Genomic DNA, 20,588 nt, shown 5'->3' with positions numbered 1-20,588 from the left:
TTCTGTTTTGTATTATTCTGTGTCAATGCATGAAAGTGTCTGGACTTCATTTTGGTTGGTAATATAGCATATATATAGTAATAATATTGGCAAGAGTTTTTCATAGAGACAGAGTTTTGGTTACATTATCCTTCTTACAGTGTAGTTATACATTAAAAGCACTGTAGAAGTAATTAAAACTGATTAATATTAACTACATGTACTTACTATATGGTTAGGATTGGGAATAGGGTTTGGCTTAGGGTTACTTGCATATAATTGTTAATAATTAATTGTTATTATAATATGTATAGTACATTTAACGTGTAACAAGGACACCTTAAAATAGTGTTACCAGAGTAGAAATATTATTATTATTTAATCAAATGGAGAAGGAATATACAAAATGTGTTAAGTTTGAAAAGAATCGTTAGTCCTCATCCTCACAGTGTTTATATGTTTTAAAAAGCATAGAGTGGGAAGCTTTTTATTTGTTAAATTCCTACCTCATATACCTTTTCTTAATACAAAATTAGTTACAATCTGTTTAAATGCATTGATTATTCTTATGACAGCAAGGTTCTTTGTATGCGTTTTCTAACAGGAGATTCTTTGTGTTAATAATAATGTGTGTAATAATTACTAAACATCCCAGAGCTTAAGTAGTCACCATTTTTACACTAAAATAGGGTTGTATCGTGACCTGGTGAATAATAAGAAAAAAAAGGTCATGTTGTATAAAATCAGATCAATTGTATGTGTCTGTCTTCCGGTGTTACCTGCTTCTAGCTATTTTAAGCAGGTACAAAACAACTAGTTTTGATTCTAGGTAATGCAAATTGCTGTTTCTTATCATAAGTTTTTAATTAATTTATTATCATGTGTGCACTTAATTATGAACACACTGGTTTGTAGTGCAAACAGCGGCTAATGTACCGGAAGTCTTGCACATTCACAGAAAACGGCCTACATCCGCGTTGAAAAATAAGACGCTTCAAAATATGTCTACTTTTTCATTTGATGCTCTTGTTTTGTTTCGTGCTGCGTCTATTTTGTAGTGGGCATGCGCATCAGTCTCGAGCGATCCGTCTCGGGCTTCAGGGTACCCTCACATTGTAAGTGAGCATGCGTAGCTCCAGTCCCGATTCTCACCTGATCCATGTCGGGTTTGGGCTATTCTCGTCTCGTGGGAAGTTTCGGTTCTTCAGCGCAAGTGTCTCGTCTAGCCTCGCCTCCTCTTTGCATGCGCTTTGTTTGGGCGGCGCACTTCATGAAAGCAGACATCGTGAAGTCCACCATTTTCCTGACGATTCTTGTTTCCACGTATTTATAAAAGCGAGCCTTTTTTTTGCTGAGCACTAATGTCGGTGGGACTGGAGTCTGGGTTTTCTAGCGAGGAGGTGCTGAATGCCCGCTTCCCTCTTCACCGCGCGTGCAGAGATGGAGACGTGGACGCGCTGTGCTCGCTCCTTCAGTGCAGCGCAGATCAGCTGGCCGTGGAGGACTCTTTCTACGGGTGGACTCCTCTACACTGGGCTGCACACTTCGGCAAGGTACATAATGAGCTCATTTATAAGCAGCATGTGTAATTTATTATCTACAGTGTGCACGCAAATATCCTACCAGATAAAACCATTTGTTACTCTCATTAATAAAATGCAATGCATTGCATCTAATTTATTCTTTAATCTTTAACGATGTTGAGTTATTCGTCAGTGACACTCAAACCGCATCAGAAGATGATAATGGGATCGTGCAAATGATTATCTGACTTCACTGTTGATCCAGCGTTAGTTGAACGTTGCGCAAACATTCAGACGGGTTTGCCTTGTTCCCTCCATTTAATTTATTTTTCCTTTTCTATGCTTGTCTTGCGATTATATATCCATGGTGATTGTAAAAGAGCAATACAGAGCCGAAGATAAATTGTAAAATACGTTATGGATTCGTTTATATTTAAATATTTATAGCAAAGAAATTCATTAGTTAAAGATAAAAAATGATGAGGTCGTCTTCAATATCAACAGAGGCGATATAAGGCGTCCTTAATAAATGGTTTTACAATTTTTAGTTAGTAACTTTAAGTGCTAAAAATTATCGTTCTATTCAATAATATATAAAAAATATAATGCTAAACGAACAAAAATATGACATTTATTAATTTGTATTAACGTTGTTCATCTAATTATGCTTCTAAACCCGGTTATTCAGACCTGTTTTAGAAGCGTAATTAGATGAAACATAGTAGCAGTTCTTGGTTCATTTCAGTTTTGACTACTTTCACTCATTCAGTCAATGTTTTTGATTCACTAAAAGAATCGACTCTTAAGAGTCCTCGCACGTGTGGGCGTATTGTGTCAGAGTTTTTACAAGTCGTGACGTTTTTCATTGCCACATGTGGCTGTAGTCTTTCCTCGGGTTATGATGTTGAATTTCAGGTTTCTCTCTCTTTCTAAAGAGCTACATTCTCTGTTATGTAGCTGATGAGGTGTATTCTCAGACATCTTGAAGTTACCTAACCGGTGAAGAATGGGACATTAACACCAAACCCTCTGCTTATTTTTACAAGTGAATTACTGAAAAGGAAAGCATTTTCTGCATTGCATTGACTTTTAAAGCTCCATAGGATGTGTGCATTTTAGCCTGTCAAACTTAGAGGGAAAGTCCTCTGTGTGAGCTTGATCAACATGGTTTTAGGTCAAACTAGATTTTTTCCAGTTGAATTATGGCAAATCTGATATGACTTATTAAAATAGTCACGAGGAAGCTATAAATCTCTCTGTTTCTGGTGCCACTCCCACTCGCCGTGTGCTGTTGGCTTTATCTGGATCAGTGTAATGTCAGCATGGGAGTGTCTAGAAAAGAAGGATTTATGGCACTGTAGAGTAGATGAATAACAGGAAGTGACACACACACACACACACACACATATTGTAAAGCCTCTCTCAGTTGAGCACTAATGAAAGGCACTTTTCCCTGCATCCTCTCCTGTCTCCTGTCTCAGCTGGAGTGTGTCATGCGTCTGGTGCAGGTGGGATGTGGTGTGAACTCTGTGACCTCTCGGTTTGCCCAGACTCCTGCTCATATTGCTGCCTTCGGGGGTCATCCTCAGTGCTTGCTCTGGCTGCTGCAGGCCGGAGCTGATATAAACAGACAGGTAAGACTTCACTGTGATATGAGATTATATATGAGACACACTCATATTTAAGGTGAGCATGCAGAACGGCTTTATTTACATGTGAGACTGAACAAGCGTGAAGTTATGTGGGAAAACAGAGCAAGAGATCAGATGTTGTATTATCGGTTTTATTAAAGTTATATTGTTTATTTTTTCCTCAAGTGTTACGTGACATTAAGCTGCTAAGCATTTTGTGCACTGAATAATGAATAATATATTTAATTTGAAATGCATTAAATATAAAAAATAAGTGTAAAAATGCCGCAGTAAAAAGTCGTTACCATGTTGTTTTAGTTTAAAAACTGTAAATAGTCTAACATTGCAGATATGTTAATTAATTCTAAAATACCGTCCAATTTAATGCCAAATACTTAATGTGCAAATAAATTACATCTTTACAAAAACAAACAAAGTGCTGCAGTAAGAACCTCATTAACATTAAGTTACCATCTCATATATGGTTAAAACTGTAAATGGTCTAAAATTACATAATGTGTCATTTTATTGTGAAATAATTAATAAAAATGGTCATTATTTACAGTTAACAACAGTAAAATGATGTTCCTAACACAGCATTATTTTGTATACACATAATTTCTTCTCATTTTTGTTATAAGGTACATTTTTAGTGTTATTTTCTGCCTTATTTTAGAGTTGTGTGATGTTTTGTCTGTGTATCATTTATGTTTTATGGACAAGCCATGTGCATGATTTCTGAATCATCTTGTGAATTTGTTTTTATAATAAAAGTTTCTACCTTTAGTTAAGTGTTTGGCCATACCGCCGACCCCCACAGTTTTCCCTTTTGAAGGTATTTCTGAAGTTTGGCTTAAACCTGTGCTCATTTGTGATGATAACCCAGACTTTCCCCTTCATGTCTGTATATGTACTGCATCACTGTTGTGTTTTCATGTGTGCAGAATGTAGAAATCCCCATCAGCGCGTAAGCATACTCTCCGCCCCCACCATTGACTGGTGTTTTACAGCAGAGAAATTAGATTACTAGGCCACTGTTACATAACCTGTGTTCTTCAAATCTAGACTAGACCCTCATCCCTGTCGGCTCAGGCGGATCAACATAAATCATTTAAGTCCCATCGACTTCTCTCTTACCCAGTCTTGTACTGCTCAGATGAATGTAGCATGAGTCTGACCCACATTCCTCTGCCGTGAATCAGTGATCTTGCTGAAACGGCTGGCTGATTTTACTGAAGACGTTACTGTAGCCTTCTGTCAGGGTGAATGTTTCAGCCGGCCGATCCACCAGCTCCTAAATAAATGATGATGATGCTGGGATGTGTGATGGAGAGATTGCACTTTCGCGTTCTAGTTATTTGGCGAAAGCCTCCATATTCTGGGGAGTCTGCAGACACAGTGTTGTGATGGATAACAAATAATGTTAAAAACCATTGAAACAGCTGAAATCAAATCAAATATTAGATGGAAAACCTAATAAACTTGTTCAAAATGTTGCCTTTACAACTAGCTAATTAAGATGAAGACAAATCTAAAACTGAAATAAAGCTAAATAGAAATGTAAGCAAATAATTAAAATCACAAAACCACATAACAAAGTACTAAAATTTACATTAAAATTAATACTTTATTTCACAGTCCTTTTCCTCGTGTACATACTATGTACATATTATAGTAATTACATTTATAATTAACTATGTAATAACTAGGTACTAACTCTGAACCTACCCCATGTAGTTACCTTGTATTACCAGAAGTTTCTTAGATAAATACACTGTAAGTACACTATAAGTACATGTTAGGACACGTACTGTAAAATAAAGTGCAACCGTAATATTTATTATTATAATAATTAATAATAGTAATAAATAGTGCTTAAATAACACTTTGCAGAGTTGGCTTTTTCTAATAGATAAATAAGTTTCTTCTTGGATGGGCCTGACACGATTATTATATAATTTTAAATAAATATTGTCATGCACATATGGAATTTTAAGCAAATATTAAATAGCTGTAATATAAATTACTTCATTTGACAGCCGTGACTGGAGTAATGATGCTGAAAATTCATCTTAGCATCACAGAAAATATATTCAAATAGTTTTTTAAATCATATGAATATTTTGAGTCTCACTCGTCTATGTTAAAATGAATGCAGCTATTAGAGATGACTTTCGAAACAAACACATCCAGAAACTTTTACACCAGTGTAAATACTCAAAACATATTATGTGCATGTTACGTACGATTATGATATGTTCAGATAGTAATAATATAATTATTCCCCTGTGTAATTAGTTTATAAAGTCTTAAAGGAATCATCATAATTGAATCATTATTAACTGATTCCAAGTTCATTATGAATAAATGATGATTTTATAAGGTGTGTGTGTGTATTAGGATTATACTGTAATGGACAGAAGCAAAACAATGCAAATGTTAATAAATTGTGAGGAATAATCTTAAGACTAAGTTTCAGAGCCGTGGCAGTCCTGCTCCCAGCTGCATGATGCTTTAGATTCTCTCTCTCTGTCTTGTAGGACTATGTTGGAGAACCCCCCCTCCACAAAGCGGCCCGTGCCGGCAGCATTGACTGCATTAACACGCTCCTGGTCCAGGGAGCCAAGGCAGAGTAAGTCCTCTCTAACTGCTGCTCTCTCTGACTCTGTCTCTCTCTGACCCAAATGCCCCGCTGGTGCTTCATTTAAGAAGGGCTCCATCAAAACAGAAACATTGATTCTCTCGATTATAAAGCTTTATATTTCATTTCTTCTACTGCAAGACAATACGGGAGCTGAGATTTCCTTACCCTTTTTCTTTAGACACATGCACCCTGTTGTCCTGAGTGGTAGAAATCTGACTGGTTTTCAATCTCACATTTTCACTTGATATGAAAACCTGCATGATGAGTTACAAATTAATGTCAGCTATGTTTGTTTTCTCTTTATTATGCTTTTAACCGATAATTGAAAGATTTATGCTATGAAAGAGAAGCTGTTACTGTTTGTACCTACAATTTTAAGGGGTTTTGTTAATCATGACTTGGCAAATGTTGAATAAATGGATGTGTGCATATCACATTCATTAAAATCCTAAATAGAAAAATTATGTTAAGTCAAAGTTTTAGCTAAATTATTATTATAATTTTTTTATGATTTATATATATAAAAAAATTACTATTTAGATTAGTGCTTTTAAACGATTAATCACAGTTAATGCATATAATTACGTATATATAAATACACAAACACATGTATATATTTAAAAACATTTTTATATATATATATATATATATATATATATATATATATATATATATATATATATATATATATATATATATTCAAATATAATTTATATTATATATAAATATTAATATTTTATATTTAAACAAAACAAAATTTTTCTTGATTATTTATATACATGCATGTGTGTGTATTTATATGTACATAATAAATATACACAATACACACATGTATTATTTTGGATGCAATTAATCGTGAGTAATAGATTGACAGCACTTGATTATTATTATTATTATTATTATTATTATTATTATTATTGTTATTAAGATTTTTTATATTTAAGTTGGTCCATCTTGACAGGGCAACAAAAATGGCAGCCATTAATGAATTATGTATCATGATTCATGAACTAACAATGACCATCATTTTTGCAGCGTTTATTAATTGAATGTTAATTTATAATTATATTATGGTTCAGTGTTAGTTTGTTTGTTAATAATGCATTATGAATAATTATACAGTCTGGCATGTTAATTTAGTACATTTTAGTATATTTAAACATGAACATTAACCAAGATGAATACATGCTGTTCTTGTATTGTTCATTATTAGATCACGATACTTAACGCATTAAGTGATATTAACTGATCTAACTCTAGATTCAGTGTTGAACTTGTGACTCTGATACACTCAATGCAGTTTGAAATCTATTTTGATGGAGCTCTTCTGAAAGTTGTGACCAGATTTGGTTTTATTGGCTTGATTTTGCCTAAATGTGAAATGTATTCTGAATTCAGTAATGTGATGATCTCTATCATGTCTTCTATAATCCCCTGTGAGGTGCGGAGGTAATATCCTTTTTGTTTCCTTCACTTTTTGATTTTAAATGTGATGCCATTACAAGGTTGCAAACTGTTGCACATTTCCTCACAACTCAAAAGCATTGTAAAAAGCATCTTGACATTGTCCCTGTGCTAAGGGTATTTTCCTTGTTGAGAGATAAGGTGAAATGAAGTGTGTGAGACCGATGGTGTCTAAGGGGAATTGAGCTCCATTCAAAATGTCTCTGCAGTGTCATTATATCCCTTGTGATATCAGTATTATTTTTTATTTGAGTTCTTTCTAGTAATCTAAAGCTGTCAAAATACTGTATTCTATTTCAATTTTAACAAAAAATAATGCAAGAACATAGATGACCAGCTCTGTTTGATTGTGAAATTTTGCAAACAGAAAACCTGGGGAAGTAGTAGCCACATCTCTATACATATAGTGTTCATCAAATGCCAGGGGTGTCCAGTCCTGCTCCTAAAGGGCCACTTTCCTGCAACATTTAGTTTCAGCCTGCCAGAACACGCCTGACTGAAAGGTTTTAGCTAATCTTATACAGGGCTGGGTATTGATTCTGATTTGATTTGATTCTGATTTGCAGGCTCTCGATTCGATTCAATTGGATTCCTAAATCTGTTTTTTTTTTTTTTTACAAATTATTTGGGCAAACAAAGTGCAGCACAACAGGCTTACTGTTAAAATTAAATATATGTGTGTGTATATATATATATATATATATATATATATATATATATATATATATATATATATATATATATATATATATATATATATATATATATAATTCCTTTAAAAAAGAAAACTTTATTATTATTATTATTATTATTATTATTATTATTATTATTTAGTAGTAGTTGTAGTATTGAGTCTTACATTCTACTGCATGATAGTGATATATTTTTGTCACAGTTTCTTCAAGTTAAACCAAACTTTTATTTTGATGGGTTGCTGTGAAGAACTTGCAGATGCTGTACATGTGATTTGATGGTAGTTTTTCTCAAATTAAATGGTAAAATGCTCATGAAGAGTAGCTCTGGAGATGATATTTGACGTCAGAGGCTGAAAATATCATAAGCATCATGTGTGCTTCAGCGCCTGCACCATTCATTCATCACAGAAATCATAGCGCCCTATGCGTGATATAAAAACGCTTCTGCAAATTTGTAGTTTTACTACACCCTTTCACCTCAGCATTGCAAATCAGGCATATTGCTTTGTTCTTGTCAACAGCATCTCCATGTTAAGGTTTCCATTGTTAGATGCAAGGTAAATAAGAGGGTGACATCTAGTGTAGAAGAAGAATCACGTTAATCAGAACTTGTTAAATGTTTGTGGAATCGATATCAACTGTAGAAAACTGGCCCTCATGGAGCAGTATTGGAAATCTCTAACTGTCCTACCCCATATGCATGTGTAGACCCACTTGAAATACTGTTCTCCAACAACTTGTGCAGGATTTAGATAATTTCGATTCAAGATAATAAACACAGCATTTGATATAAAACATGATATTGACTCTGCAGAGGGATTCTGAAGGAAGTTCTTGCATTATTAATGTTGATAATTTTGCCAACAGATCTCCAGGATGTTGCAACAAGGTATAACTATACAAGTATAAACTTGTGTGTGTATTGAGTTGAGAGCACACACATACTGTGGTGCAGGAGCGTTCTTGTTGCTCTTTCTGGAGAAATGACTCTTGTCGTTTCATATCTCTTGACAATGAGAAATGCCACTTGGGAATTCATGGAGGCAATACTTGAATGATGATATAAGACATACTGAATAACTGGAAATGATCTGATGTTCCACAGAGACACATACATGAAACCAACACTTCCATTAGTGACGAAAATGCCATTAAATATATTTTGACTTTTATGACTTTTTAAACCAGATGAAATATGCAAGTCTAAAATCCATTGTATGGTTAGTAATTCATGTGTTTTTTTATGCTTTATAAAGTGTTTTCTATGCTCAGCCATCTGTTGACTGAGGTCAAACAAAGTCCTACTTTGGGAAGCAGAGGTGCGATGTGTTTTGTGGAACAGCAGGGACAGTGATGGGCTTGATAGTGTTTCTTACAGGCTCTTGGTCTCACTACAACTACAACTGCAAAATCCCCTCGCAGACGATTTTCTCCTCTTTTGAATGCCATATGGTTATGGTCAGCATAACAGACGTTAATATCATTTGTAACATTATTTGAATGCCATTCATTAAAACTGTTGACGCTTTACAATAAACATTTTGTGGTGTGATGCAAAAATTCTTATTAAATTAATAATTTATGAATCAGTGTTAATGATAATTTATACAATTAGTATTGTTCGTTTGTGTCCTTAATACATTAACATTAATGTACACAACTTGAAAGGATAAAAATGGTGTTTGTATATTAATTATCTTTCACATAGATTAGTAAATGCTGTTCTTGCGTTGTTCATTTTTAGTTCAGGATGCCCAATCCAGTAACTAATGTTAACAAATGTAAACTTATTATAAAGTTGTGCAATAAAACTATTTAGATAATTTGTACATTGTATGAAAAAAAGAACATTTACAGTTATGTGCAAACTTATCCAAATGACTAGAAGACTGCATTCTGTTATTGTCATCTAGTAGTTATTTACACAGCACATTAAAAATACAAAGCAACCATTTGGCTTTGCATTTAATTTCACTTCCAGTTAGTACTTAATATATATATATAGAGAAAGATTTTGTCAGTTGATGTTATTCTGAGTATAATATTTTCATAGAAAATTGACATCACAATTTAAAATTGTACTTATGTACAGTACAGACCAAAAGTTTGGACACACCTTCTCATTCAAAGAGTTTTCTTTATTTTCATGACTATGAAAATTGTAGATTCACACTGAAGGCATCAAAGCTATGAATTAACACATGTGGAATTATATACATAACAAAAAAGTGTGAAACAACTGAAAATATGTCATATTGTAGGTTCTTCAAAGTAGCCACCTTTTGCTTTGATTCCTGCTTTGCACACTTTTGGCTTTCTCTTGATGAGCTTCAAGAGGTAGTCACCTGAAATGGTCTTCAACAGTCTTGAAGGAGTTCCCCGAGAGACGCTTAGCACTTGTTGGCCCTTTTGCCTTCTGTCTGAGGTCCAGCTCACCCCTAAACCATCTGGATTGGGTTCAGGTCCGGTGACTGTGGAGGCCAGGTCATCTGGCGCAGCACCCCATCACTCTCCTTCTTGGTCAAATAGCCCTTGATGCCTTCAGTGTGACTCTACATAGTCATGAAAATAAAGAAAACTCTTTGAATGAGAAGGTGTTTCCAAACTTTTGGTCTGTACTGTGTATGATATGTAAGAGACTATTTTTTTGCGTTTTAGCTCATCTTTAGATTGACTAGTTTATGGCCTTGTGTTAAGGAAAAAGAGAGAACCCCTCAAACACTTGAAGTGTTTCAAATAGTTGTCCAGGAAGACACCAAAAATAAAAAAAACTTCTTAAACAGCTAATTCAACCACTGTTGCATTCAAACACATATACATCCCAGTACCTACCTACTATCTAAAGTATATAAAGGTATATGTCTCTTGATAAACTTTTATTTTCAAGAAGTAATATGAATGACTTGCTTTATCCATAATTAACGTGGCATTCAAAATGAGGAATGAGAAGAATTTTGGTCTTGGGGATCTAGGGTTGTTTTTAAATGTTCAGTTGTCTTTATTGCCCTATTGGAAATGCTTTTGAGGTGGTGAGGAAATGTGTTTTCTGCAACCAGACGAATAGGATTGTTAATGTTTGTTTTTATGGCAGTATGAACAATGTTTTTAAGTCTTTCAGTGGTAGTGGCACTGAAGCCCCAGTCAGTATTAAAGCCGATGACAGCTATAGTGTTTCAGATTTACCCATTCAAAGCAGAAGAGAAGGTTTAAAATAACAGGATTTTATAATATAGGCCTAGTAAGGGGATTGAGAGGAGCGAGGGTTTTGGGTTTTTATTTTGTATTGTAAAAATGTATTTAAACTTCTTCACTCCCAGAAAAATAAAAAAAATAAAAATAAAAATTCTCCTCTTCACAGTATTCCCAATATTATACACTTAACAAATCTAGAACTATTCTTAGTTGAGAAGCAGTAATACGGTAATATTTCTTCAAGATCTGCATGAGGGAAAAATGACATGATGGATGTCTTATCTGTTTCCTCTCTACGCATTTCTATTTTTTTCTTTAATTGATTTCTTGAGACCTGAATCCATCTGATACCTTTCTTTCTGGAAAAAACACGTCAGCCACCAATGAAAGTATTCTCTGGAAGCTTGACAGTACCATCATATTCCTACCTAAAAAGTTGTCAAAGGAGCACCATTTCATTGTGATGTCCAGAAGTTATATTCCTTCAAGATTTCTTGGACTGAAACCAAAATAATGTGAATGGCATTGAGAAGACAAAGGAACTTCCAAGAAGCAAACATTAGTTTATTGCCCTGTTGCCGAAACTATTCCTCCAGATCCCAGGAAACTAGATCTAGATTTTAATTGCAAATGTAATAGCTTATTCAGTTTGAAATTCCCGAAAAAATCTCTTAAGAGAGTCAAAATGGAGTTCTTCCAAATTCTACTTGAATCCTCAAGCATCAACTGCACAAAGGTGTATCTACCTCTGAATATGTTCTTCTTTTTCTATTGGACTTCTCCCGACAGTCTCGCTGTTACCTGAGTTTCTTGATTCTGTTGTTAATGGAAATACTTCCCCAGTTAACTGATGGATGGACAGACTATAAACATTTTCTCACTGAAATCCTGATTCTTTCTTTACTGAAATGTCTTCAATAATTTCATCTTCACCAGACAAGTCGACTCAAGTTCAAATAGCCAAGTCCTTTGAAGAAATGTGCTTTGCCACATTTTATTTTATTTTTTTATTCTCTCTCTTTCTGTGATACTGAATGTTTTGCACATCTATCTTTTGGGTCTCATGTTGGTTTAGCATACACTTCAACAAATTCATGTTTTTCAGTGTCTTGTGTTCTTTACCAGTGATTTACACAGCTTCAAGTGTACACTTAGTCTTTATCTCTTTTTATTACCTAGCGGAGAGGCTTCAAATAAAACATCCAATTGAAATTACCAGATTTGACCCAATGTTCTTTATAAATTGTTTAACTTTCCTTAATGCATAAATGTAACTTATTTAAGCACCAAAAGTACTTAAAAAGAATATGTCATGAATAAGTCATGTCACGCAACTCTGACATGTTGAACCATCAATCATTTATCATTTCATTATCATGAAATGGGGAAAATACTGTTTACAGTTTGCTATAAACTATTTAAAAACAGACCCTTTTTGATTTCATGCTTTTTGTTTTTCATCAGTCTCCCAAAGCCCTCGATCCAAAAGTCCGGCAGGAGAAAGTGTGGTTAAGGTAGCATTATAGTAAAGGACAACAGGGTAAAGCATAGGCTTAAATATCAGCATATGAATAGCATTACTAGTATTTTGTTTTAACCTGTCTGCATTATTTATTCTAAGACTTTGTTCATAGACAAATTGTTTGTATTTACAATGTCGCCTGTAGAAGTTAGCCTATGATATATGATTACACTATGATAAAACATGTTCTTTTATGAATCATCTGTCACCTTTGTCCTTCTGAAAGTGGCATGATGACAAAAGAAATGGAGATTGCATTTTGTTAACTGTTACGGCAAAATTCTAGAGAACGTCTACACCTCTCAATGTTTTTGCAGCTATTGAATTCGAAATGACTTGACTTTTTCAAGTAATCCTAGAAAAGGGGGAGAGCATTCCAAATAGACACTGCTGACTCACTCCAAGTTCCCTCAACGAAACTGCACTGTTGTGGCATTAGGAGTGTTCTCACTATCGCTCCCTTCAGTATCAACACACTGGCAAACTGTTGAGGTATTTCATGCGGTGATTGGTTTTAACTGATAGGACATTTTGAACTTTAAAAAAAGACAAAGTTTTTTGTTTGTTTATAATTAATATTATTAGATCTAGTGTTTTGACCTGCATGCTTTGCTAATTATGCCCTAAATCAATGCAGCTGATGTATATTAATTTCCCATTTAATTTCAATGTTTGTTTTGTTGTTGTTTCTTTTTTTTTTTTTTTTTTTTGTAGACTAACCATAGGACGTATCTGTTGGACAGGTCTAATCAGCCCCTTCTTAGTCTCGTCCACAGTAAGCATGGTCTGATGCTCAGGAAGTTATGTGTCAGGGCTCAACCAATGGAAGGGAATCTATGAAGGAAAAAAAGAGAGTAGCAAAGCATATCAGGAATGAAGAAATGAATGAATGCTTCCGTTTCATTATTTAAATAAAACAAGTGAAATGTTCATTTGTCACAGTGATTACCGGGAAACAGTGGCAAACCTGGCAGGTCTAATGTGTGTATGTAAACCTTACTTTTTTTTCTAATAATATCATCTGATATTGTCTAGATTTAAAAACTGGAGATGTTAAAAGGATGGTTCACCAAAAAGAAAGAAAAGAAAGAAATTTGTCATTAGTTTCTCACTTATGTCGTTTCAAACTTTTGTTCATCATTGAAACACAAATGCAGCTATTGATAAAGAAATTTCCATTGAAAGTCCATTCCACCAAGACATTTAACACTCGAAAAGACCCTAAATAGTTTTTACAAGTAATGCAATTCTCCTAAAAATAAATGACTGCTTTATGATTAATCCTTTTGTTCACATACAAACACTGATCCGTGCACACACATAAAGAAGATACAGTATGGTGCGCAGAAGCTCAACTGTGCATGCTTGCTGCGTGAGAATAAAGCTTGTGTGTCAAGCAAGCACATTTCAGCTTCTGTTTCCCAGGATTTTTAATGGAGGGACTTAATATCAGGTTTCATTAAGATGTCATCTTTTTTGTTTTGAAGATAAACAAAAGGTTTGCAATGACATAAGGGTTATTAAAATGTTTGAGTGAACAAACACTTTAATATGCAATTCCATAGTTTTAAATACAATGGTATAAGTAGCTTCATAATAAGAATAATTCATGTTTTTCCCAGTCCAACTTATAAGTACAGCCCAAAACACAACAATAATTGACCATTTTCAGCAGCAGTAATTACGTTCAGTGCTGTCAATATGGCCGACGTCTGGATTGATGACGTGTCTTCTTGATAACACTGTATATCAAGGGCATGTCGTAGTCCAGATTAAAAAGCGGTTTAAGTCTAAGTATTCAAGTATTTAGTGATGTGATGAACAGGACCGGGAGGGTTTAGGGTGTGATTTGGTGCTTCTCCTCTGTGTTGGGCTTGCTTACGTCAGCATGCTCATTACTCTTAGACAAAGAGTACAGCGGTGTTGTGCATTTTAACCAGTCGATGGGAAAAGTATAGTTAAAATGCATTCAAAAAATCTGAATAATTTGTAATAAAAAATGATTCACTGTATTTTGAAGTCCCCATGTTAACAATATTGTGCATGTTTATTACTGTAATATATCGTAATATCGGCACATGTCTAATGCAACATCTGAACAAGCATAAACAAAACACGTCTCTTGACAGCAGTTTACTAAAAATGAAAAAGGAAGAAAGAAAGATGTACAATTGCTAATAATTCTTTCATTGACTGTTTTATCAACTGTTAGCATCGATGTTTCTTGTTTATAGCCGCATGATGGCAAATTGCAGACTGATTCCTGTATTCTGTACACACACAGAATGATAATTTAGGGCAGGGGTATTTAAATAAAGGATTAGTTTACTTCCAGAATGTAAATTCTGTCGTCATTTACTCACCCTAACCTTTTTTTTTTTATATATATATAAATTCTTGTCCCAGTTAAATTTTCTGTGTTTAAAGCATTAACATTTATTCCAGAATAATAACTCAAGGCAGTAACAATTCAAACAATATATTAAATTTTTGAACTTATGTTCAGCTATTCTTTTTAGTAGTTAACTTTTAACAGTTTTTTTATTTTTTTATTTTATTAAATCATCAAACTATGTAAATATTGGTCACAGATTCTGAGATTTCACCAAGCTTATTGATTACTAACTAAAAACTCCCATAGATCATGTTTTATTATATCTGAGTGTGTGGGCTGTTTATGTCTCTATTAACAACATTATGTTGTTCATTCAGACTGATGTGCGAATGCACACGAACACAAGGGGCGGGATTTATCACATGAACCAATCACAGCCAAAAATATTACCAGTCATATCCAATCATATCACGATGGAGGCATTGCCTCATCTTATGTGACTTTCCCCCATTCATTCTCAATGACCCCCCACCAAACTCACGGCACACTTTAGGGGGGTCTGTTAAAACTCAGTGGGCTCAGGGGAGACGAGAGAGACACAGACTCCTGCTGTAACTTAACATGCTGGTGTCGCTGTTGGACAATGTTTCTTTTGGAAAATGACTGATTTATAAATTTTTTAAATGTTATATTTTGTAACATTGCCGTTCTTTTATTTTTGTACTGTATTCTGTATTATTATAATTTAGCTTTTTGTTTTACATCCAGTATTTTGAGGAGGCAATGTCTCAATCCTCACTCTCCCCTGATAAAAGTAAAGAAAAGAACAAAACCTTAACAGTCAAAATGTTCACCAAAAATGAGGATATTTGGTCCTCAGAGCCAAAGGCCAATGGCCTTTGAGAATTTTTCCATAAAAAAATATCCAAATATTTAGTTTAGATAATTAATGCGAATTAAGAAGCAAATGCCCAACTCAAGTAAAAGCAAGTTAACTAAATAGTCAAAGTAAATTAACAGCTTAAGTTTTCCTGTTCAAATATATTTTAATGTTTACATAAACTGAAAGGATCTCTTATTAAAGGTGCTAGAAATCTCATCTAACTCTGTGGACAAAATGTAAATAAAACAGTTTCTGGCATTTTAAAAACAACTGACATGTGCAAAAACAATATTACTGTTATTTTGAGCAACATAGTATCTGTGATATTTACAATTATTGAGTCTTATGCTATATTTATTTATATATGCATATTATATAAATAATATTATATATTATCATTCATTAAAGTAATTTTTACCGAGAGTTGTGATAATAATATGTATGTGATTATAATATGAATGCCTATTAGTGTCGTTTACAAATTTAAAGCCCATACATTTTGAGGAGCAAAGTGAACAAATTAATCTGAATTGTGTTTTTTCCTATGTATATAACAGAAATAGTCACTCACAGAATCAAGCCCATAAACAACAGTGGATAGTGTGAACTATTAATCGATTGTCCATATGATCATTGTGTTTGTTTTGGTAATTATTTCAGATTTCTTGCACCTAAGAGGTTCATTTTCAGTTGAGGCCTGCCAGGATGGACACGCACCTTCTGAACTGTTTGTTACAAATGTCTTTTTGACATCAGAACATCTGAGAAGCATTCATATTTTTCTTCAGATTTGGGTAGGAATAAGTGGGGAGGGTCCAAAAAAAAAAAAAAAGTTTGATTTTTACTTTATTTGCTGGAAATTGTATTATTTTTAAATGTTTGATTATAAACATGCTTTATGTGTTGGAATGAATGTGTGTATGGAGTGTTATCTAGTTAGAAATTAAAACAAAAAACATGTCTAAATGATTATTGTGATTATAATTTTTTTTGCAATGAATCCATGAATGAACAAACCTTTTCCTAAAGCCGAAAGCAAACCCCTTACTTTGTGAATGTCACTCAGTGGCAGCGCATACAGAAAATAAGTTAAATTGTACAGTGCATTTAATGATTGTTACCTAATGATGATTGGCTTATATAGCTAGCTACAAAAATTAATGTTGTGCATTGTTAAAATATATATTATATGTTAAATGTGAAATATTTATGAAATGCTTTTTGAAAAGATGTTGCAGATTCATGAAATGCCAGCATTTTTTCCTTCTTTCCAATTAAAATACCAAGGTCTTTGCACCTAAGCATCATGTCCTCACAGCGAACTGCTTGTTCCTCAGATATATATATTCTCTGCACAGTGCTATTGATGTACTATTCTTGTACTGTTCTGCAGGCACATCATCAGAACACATTTCCAAACACTTTCTAATCAAACACACAATTCACCTCATCAGCTTATCCCATAAGGCCACAGAAGAGGAATTGTTAATGGAAGTAATGTTAACTACCATAATAACAACATATTGAGTGTAAATACGTCTGGATATCATTCATCCAACACACATTCAGATTATATAGAACATACTCATAGAGTTTAGAAAATATGCAAAGTTTGTTCCTCATCTTCTCAGAGAAATATGAGATTTTGTATGTAGCCATGATCAAGTTTGGTTGTTGCTTGTAAAAAATAAAAATAAAGAGTGCAGCAAATGCTGGCAGTTACTCAAAAAATAGACTTAGAAAGATACACGTGTTTGCTTATAAGAGAGAGCATAACCCAAATTAAAAAAGTTAACATATTATTGGTGCCTTTTGTAAATTATTTAGGATTTTCTGAGGTTAGTCTGTGTGTATTTACTGTATCGCGCTGCCAAGAGTCACATTTCTGTATTCTCACTGCATTCGTGGTAGACGTGTTAGCAGGAGCTCCAGGGGTAAGTGTAAACGCTGTTATCTTGCCCTAGATTTTGTTCATTCATGTATTCTGTTTTCTTCACTGCAATAGAAAATGACTGTTGATGCCAAATACACACTCTTAATCCTCTCCTGATTCCATGTCAGATTTTACCCAGGTATGAATCTCACATGACCCGTGAATGCTTTATGGTATCGACGTTGACCACTGGATTAAATCTTTCTCTTAAAGAAGCCCGGATGCGGTTCTCTTTAACCTCTTCTACTATTTCCATCTTCAATTGTTTAAAGAAGAATTTCCTGATCAGGTCTCGCTTGCCTTTTTCGGTTCCAAGATGTCCTCTTTTAACCATAAAAATGAAGATCTGTTCATCAAAACCACTTGAGGATTGAGGATATAATTTGAATCAGAAGATTGGTGTGATATTTTCCTGGTCCGGCCACAGATTTAAGAAGACATTCTCCTGTCTACAGTTATTAGCTTCTTATTGCCTCTGTGTTTACAGTTTGTTCTGGAGTGGCATTCTTTTACTTGGTTTTGAAAATGATTTAATAAATCATCTGTCCAGTTCATCTGTTGAGTTGAAGAGAATTCTTGGAAGAAGCATTCAGCATTGACAAACCTCTTCTCAATTGTTCTTGTGTACTTTAATGGAAATATGGTTGTTTGTATTTCTTCATATATCGTGTTTTTTGTGTGTATGCTTCAATAGTTTTTTTTTTTTTTTCATTTTCTATTGCAGTTGAGACCTCACAATATTATTAATGTCTTTAAAGTTTAGATGTTCAATGATTTGTACAGTTTTTTTTTCTTCTTTAACTTGTATTCAAAAACTGCACTAATAATTTAGGATATGAAATACAGAAAGGGTGTGTGTGTGTGTGTGTGTGTGTGTGTGTGTGTGTGTGTGTGTGTGTGTGTGTGTGTGTGTGTGTGAGTGAGTGCTTTGCAAACATTAGTCTAGACGGGCAGTGCTAACACCTTAATTTTATCATTGCGCAGCATGAGGAACTCTAGTGGACTGACCGCCGCTGACCTAGCTCTCACCCAGGGCTTTGAAGAGTGTGCCCAACTGCTTTCCAATGCCCAGAACCAGCAGCTCAATCAGCTTAATGTGTTCTCAAACAATGGCTTTGTGTGTTTTGGGGACCGCAAGCTTATCCAAGAGCGGAGCATCCTTAATGGGGTTCCCAGCCGAAAGAGGTCTCTGGATTGCATGGAGTCTAATCTAATTAAAAAGGCCAGAAAAGATGGTAAGTCTTGAATGAAAATGTAAAGACATTCGTATGATGAACAGTTTTGATACTGCATTGGGTCGCCACTTGTTAACGTGAATGTGTCATTGCAGATCTCGGCTATCAGCCGATGAATGGAGTAAACGGATCCAGCGGAGAAGACCAGATGGAGAACATGCACATGGAGTTTGGACAAGCGCTGAGTACCCCAGGTGGGAACCGACCCTTAAATGGATCCCTGCCTCTGGGTTCCAATGGCTACATCAGTCCAGAGCAGGACCTGGCTGTCCGAATGGAGAGCTCGTCCTCTCCAGTCCACAAAGAGTCAGAGGTCTTCACCGTGACCTCCATGCAGATACCATGTCGTTGCACTAACTCCTATGCCTATTTGTAGGAGCCTTTGCCTTGGCTGAAATTCAAGCTCTTTTTGATGATGTGTGTCTGGGAGGGAAAATAGTTTAATTTGGTACACACCGTATGTATAAAGCATTTGATCATAAGTTGCTCATACCACCCTGTCCTTTTATCTTTTGGTGGTATGAACTTTGTTTTAAACTGTCTTTTGCTCAGTAGGAGCACATGTTGAGTTTCGATTTGCACAGTAACTTCCCTACTACTACTGAAGTAGTTGCATAATGTAATGAGTCTGTTTTTACGCCCAGAAATCTATACTTGTAAAGTATGTCAGTGTTTTGTTTTTGTTTTTTAGTCTTAGTACAACACTGATTTTGCAGTGAATTGCATTTGCCCAGCAAAATTCCTGACCTTGAGTTTTGTAACATTGGATTTTGGTTTAGGAAGTTGGTTAATACTTTGGATATGAATGACTTTATTTTCCTGTTAAGTTGCAAAAAAAGAAAAAAAAAACACGATTCCAAGTTTGTGTGTGTTTATAAATATATGTCCATGTTAAAAATATAAAATGTGCATTTTATTTTCCTTTTTTTTTCTTCAACATTTAATTCTCTTGTTCTGCCAAAGCATATCTAATGATGAATGTATAAAGTGCATCTACAAACCTTGGCTTTGCAGCTTTCATACCTGTTCTTTTAAGAAAGTCTAGGTGCTATTCAATCACAGATTTAACCTTTTTGACTAAATTTATTGAATCTGCAGTCTCAAGTGTTCATCGGTCAGGTTATTGTATGAGGGTAAAAGTCTATTTCCAGCTAATGTTTTGCATAGCATTTCATATTTAGTGTAGAAGATATTTGCTGTTGCTAAACTAATTAAATATGGTAAGAGCTATGTATTGAGACAAAGGTGATTCTTTGATTGCATTGTACTTTCTATAAATTCATCTAAAAATCATTCTTTCACACAGAACAGATGCCAGAAAGTTTGCACTGCATATTGAATAATGCATCATTTCCTACTCAGAATTACAAAGAACATCTTACTATAATTGCTCATTAAAACACCGGCTATGTGTGACACAGAGATTGAGATATTGATATTAAAATATACTGTTTATGTCAAGTAACAGGATGCCTAAAATGGATGCGAAATGTAATTTCTATACTCATTAAATGTTCTCATTTAACAAACAGCGCTGACTCTTGAATTTGTA

At 34.4% G+C, this 20,588-nt stretch overlaps 1 protein-coding gene across 1 annotated transcript; it reads left to right on the top strand.

The window, feature by feature from the left end:
• The first annotated feature begins 1,137 nt into the window (after window positions 1-1,137).
• On the top strand, window positions 1,138-20,567 carry LOC113053635 (ankyrin repeat domain-containing protein 10-like). The gene is made up of 5 exons (XM_026218805.1): window positions 1,138-1,532; window positions 2,984-3,136; window positions 5,674-5,765; window positions 18,786-19,036; window positions 19,132-20,567. Exons 1-5 carry the CDS (start codon window positions 1,341-1,343, stop codon window positions 19,410-19,412), a joined length of 969 nt encoding a protein of 322 aa, XP_026074590.1. The 5' UTR covers window positions 1,138-1,340; the 3' UTR covers window positions 19,413-20,567.
• Window positions 20,568-20,588: the final 21 nt, after the last annotated feature.

Source organism: Carassius auratus, chromosome 34, assembly GCF_003368295.1.
Source record: "Carassius auratus strain Wakin chromosome 34, ASM336829v1, whole genome shotgun sequence".
Classification (NCBI taxonomy): domain Eukaryota; kingdom Metazoa; phylum Chordata; class Actinopteri; order Cypriniformes; family Cyprinidae; genus Carassius; species Carassius auratus.
The sequence above is the reverse complement of the archived record's forward strand: the minus strand, read 5'-3'. Positions and strand labels throughout refer to the sequence as shown.